This window comes from Penaeus chinensis, chromosome 4 (assembly GCF_019202785.1).
Source record: "Penaeus chinensis breed Huanghai No. 1 chromosome 4, ASM1920278v2, whole genome shotgun sequence".
In the NCBI taxonomy this organism is placed as follows: Eukaryota; Metazoa; Arthropoda; class Malacostraca; order Decapoda; family Penaeidae; genus Penaeus; species Penaeus chinensis.
In genome coordinates, this window is record NC_061822.1 from 38,679,316 (window position 1) to 38,683,146 (window position 3,831).

The 3,831-nt window shown below is 42.9% G+C and overlaps 1 protein-coding gene across 1 annotated transcript in view; it reads right to left on the reverse strand.

Annotated features, from left to right (window-relative positions):
• Positions 1 to 1,274: 1,274 nt before the first annotated feature.
• LOC125025014 (40S ribosomal protein S2) overlaps positions 1,275 to 3,831 on the reverse strand; it is a 3,309-nt gene continuing 752 nt past the window's right edge. The window contains exons 2-5 of the mRNA XM_047612851.1: positions 3,067 to 3,283; positions 2,774 to 2,881; positions 2,382 to 2,555; positions 1,275 to 1,631 (exon numbers count right to left, since the gene is read on the reverse strand). Of these exons, the coding sequence (XP_047468807.1) occupies positions 1,308 to 1,631; positions 2,382 to 2,555; positions 2,774 to 2,881; positions 3,067 to 3,282 (822 nt within the window). The 5' untranslated portion in view covers position 3,283 and the 3' untranslated portion in view covers positions 1,275 to 1,307. The remainder of the gene's footprint in view (positions 1,632 to 2,381; positions 2,556 to 2,773; positions 2,882 to 3,066; positions 3,284 to 3,831) is intronic.

Consider the following 3,831-nt stretch of genomic DNA (forward strand, 5'->3'; position numbering starts at 1 on the left):
AGGTCCAAGGTAGTTGTGATCCCTAAATTGGGCGTGCACAGCATGACTGTACATGCTATGGAAAACGGGACCGATGCACCATGGCACGTATTCACATGCTACCCAGCGGTAAAGGGTTAATTGAAAATTGACAAGTCAACATCTACAGTCATTAGCAGAGTACTCAAAATATAGTGACAGGGTTGGGCTTAGGGGCAGAGGCTTTAGAAGGCAATTTTTTTTCCTCCTCCTCCTCCTCCTCCTCCTCCTCCTCCTCCTAAGGCAATGTTAATGGAATCCAAGAACAGTTAATGGTTTAAGCAAATGTGCTGGAACTTGATAAAGTATAATGGGTAAAATCTACTAAATTTGGGCAATTGGAGAAGAGACCATGCAAAATTTGAGGCATTGGCAGAGGATCAAGGTATAGTTAATCCTCACATTGGGGCTCAAACCGTCACCTACCCCCCCCCCCCCCCATGACAATGAGCAAGAGACTGGGGGCTACACAATGCTCCATGTGGTTCCATAGGTTTAACCTAATGCCAACGAGTATTACCTGTAAGTGCGTGCCATGTCTACCAAGCTTACTTGTTCAACTTTCCCCCCCCCCCCCCCCACACCAAGTCACCAATGAGCCAATTAAGAGTACGACTGTCTCGCCCGTTTACCTTTTTTGGTTTACCAAAGTATTTTGCGTTATTTTACCATTATAAATGTGTATAACAATTACTATGGTCAAAGTAGCACCATCCATTTTCATAGCATTGGTAAACATTTTTCCTGCCAATTCAAATCAGGCAAGGTCACAAGGTCTACTAATCGATCCCTTAGTGGCTAAGCACTAGCAGAGTCATCTATGTGCAGGAAAAAAAAAAAAAAAAAAAGCACTTCATTCCTTTTCCCACCAGTGGCATTGGGTTAAAAGATGCCTAGTACCATCCTAGAATTTTGAATTGCACTTAGCAAAGGATTTTTTTTTTTTTTTTTTTTTTTTTTTTTTTTTACAAAACTAATTTACTAGATATGCACAGTAACTACAAACACCTGGTAACCAGTCTTTACCAAATTCAAAATTCAAGTTCCAGATCTAGGCTAAAAACGTGGAAAAGATTGTTCAGCTACATTCAAGGTGCAATAGTTGATGGAATGGCCTGCCTTCAAAAATGTATTCAAGACAGGTTTTCATTCAGTTGTACAAGTTAAACCTAAATGTGACTTAGATCTGATGCAGTAACTAGTAACATCTTTCTTGGAATGATTTGCATTAAACTGATGGATATTCAAACACGACATAAAAGCGACAATTTATTTGCATTACACCTTACTTAATAGAGCTTCATTTCTTGTCGCTGCTCAGAGCTGACCTTGTGGTTCTTAGCAAGGTAGTCCGTGAACTCCTGGTAGGGAGACTTTGTGAAGACGGTCTCCTTCCAGAGATCTGGTGTAAGGTAAGCATAGGTCTTGGCAATGGCTGCATATGCAGCCTTGGCAAAGTTGCCAAGAGTGGCAGTCTGTCCACGGGCACTGGTGTAGCAATCCTCAATACCTGCCATGTTCAAGAGCTTCTTGGGAACAGAGGCAGCTACGAGGCCAGTACCACGGGGAGCTGGGATAAGACGCACCATAACAGACCCGCACTTGCCAGTTACCTGTAAAGTATAGAAATATAAGTAAAAAGGTATGGAAACTAGTGTATCAAACTTCAAATTAGACAAGTCTACAAGGGGGAAAAAAAAAAAAAAAAAAAAAAAAACATTCAAGCTACAGTTAGTCTTGCACAAGTTACGTATGGTTAATAACGATTCCTTCAGAGTCATTTGTTTGAAGGTCACGGGGCATATGAACTATAGTTAGAACACAGCACGAGACAAACACTTGATCTCCCATATATTTAAAGCAGACTATTCCGCATGGAATGGAATGCTGGTGAATCATGGGTTTTAACCCCTTGGTGACGGGTGTAGAAAACAATCTCTACGTTCTGGTGATCAATGGCAATGTGCCGACTTTGAGCGCGGGAATTCGGTACATCAAGTCGAATCACCGCCTCCGAAGCGCTTAGGCGCGCCGCCACGACGTACAGCCGTACGTCAGATTTTGAGAGGTTTGTTTTCACGTCTATAGACGTGACCCGTCGGGAAGGGGTTAACTATTAGTCAATAAGAATCTAATGTTAAATATGGTTTAGTTGAAAAAGACTCCCTACCACTATTTTATGTCAAGTCATGCCTGATCTTGACAAGCAATCACATTTGCCAAAGCTATGAATTCAGTCTTGAAGAATTCAAAGTAATGGCATAAACCCTGCATGCATGTGGTAATTCCAAAAGACAGGGGAAACATTCCACACTGTTTAGTTAGATCACTCAATAGGCCTAAATACAGTTTGTAAAACCTACCTTGCATGGGACAGTATGGGGTTTACCGATCTTGTTACCCCAGTAGCCTCTCCTGACTGGCACAATCGAGAGCTTGGCAAGAATGATGGCACCACGGATAGCAGTGGCCACTTCCTTGCTGCACTTTACACCAAGACCAATGTGGCCATTGTAGTCACCGATAGCAACAAAGGCCTGAAAGAAGAAAGTTTTGAAGATTACTAAAATTATTCCAAGCAATATGGTACAATTACAAGTTAAACTCATGGTTTTAAGGCATCCCCCCACCCCTACCTGCTGTTTGGAGAATAAACAGGTTGGAAAGGTTAGGTTTGGATTTTTGGGTTTGTTCACACAATACCCTGGTTTTGGGAAGTGCCTGAAGGGTGCGTTACTCAGTAACAAATACCTACCTTGAACCTGGTGCGCTGACCGGCACGGGTCTGCTTCTGGACAGGCATGATCTTAAGAACTTCATCCTTCAACTGTGGTCCCAGGAAGAAGTCAATGATCTCGAACTCCTGTTGAGAGGACAGTGTGTAAGGTAATCTGGCATGGAAGGAATGTCACCTTAATACAGACTTAAAATATTTGTTAAAAGTATTAGGGCTTGCACACTATAACCCGAGAAAAGCATAAAGTTTAACAGACGTAAATATCCCTGTTGAAGAGAGGCGATTCACATACATATGGAAAACCTTCATACCTTGATGGGCAGAGAGAAGAGGTAGATCTCTTCCAGTGTCCTGATCTTGCCATCCTTGACAAGGCGGCCGAGCTTGGTAATGGGCACCCACTCCTTGTCGCTCTCCTTGCCACGGCCACGTCCGCGTCCACGGCCACGACCGCGTGGACCACGTCCACGCCCACGGGTACCGAAACCCCCTCGGAATCCTCCACGGCCAGCACCGGAGTCTGCCATTCTGAAACATTGATATTAGGTTAAATAGAGAAATTTCAACAAGCCACCAGAGTATTACTATATGTAGAACATAGCTCCTCAATTAGAAAAGACTAATTTTGAAAGCAAAGGGGACATTTGGTACCCAACTATTGCCTTCTTATCCTGCCTTAATCCCTCGGTGACAGATATTACAAATCTCTCAGCATTGTAAACTGGCAACTTCCAGCTGCTGAGCGTGGGAGTCCGCTACATGTAGTGAAACTTCTAGCTCAACCCTAGCGAGTATTCACATAACAGTACCCAACAAATCATGCAGTTCGTTACGATGGCTATACACGACCTGGCACTTAACAGGTTAAAATTTTGATCAAAAGGAAAAAAATTAGGCCTTTTCATTACTAAAAGTCTAGAGCACAAAGCATGGCTACATACTGGCATTGGCAACATTAAGAATTTGGTAGAATTCACCCCCCACCCCCTCAATGAAAAGGAACAGAATACCTACACAGGTGGTATCTTACTTAGAAGCCACAAATTGTTCTACACCTGCAAGTTTCCACACCTCTA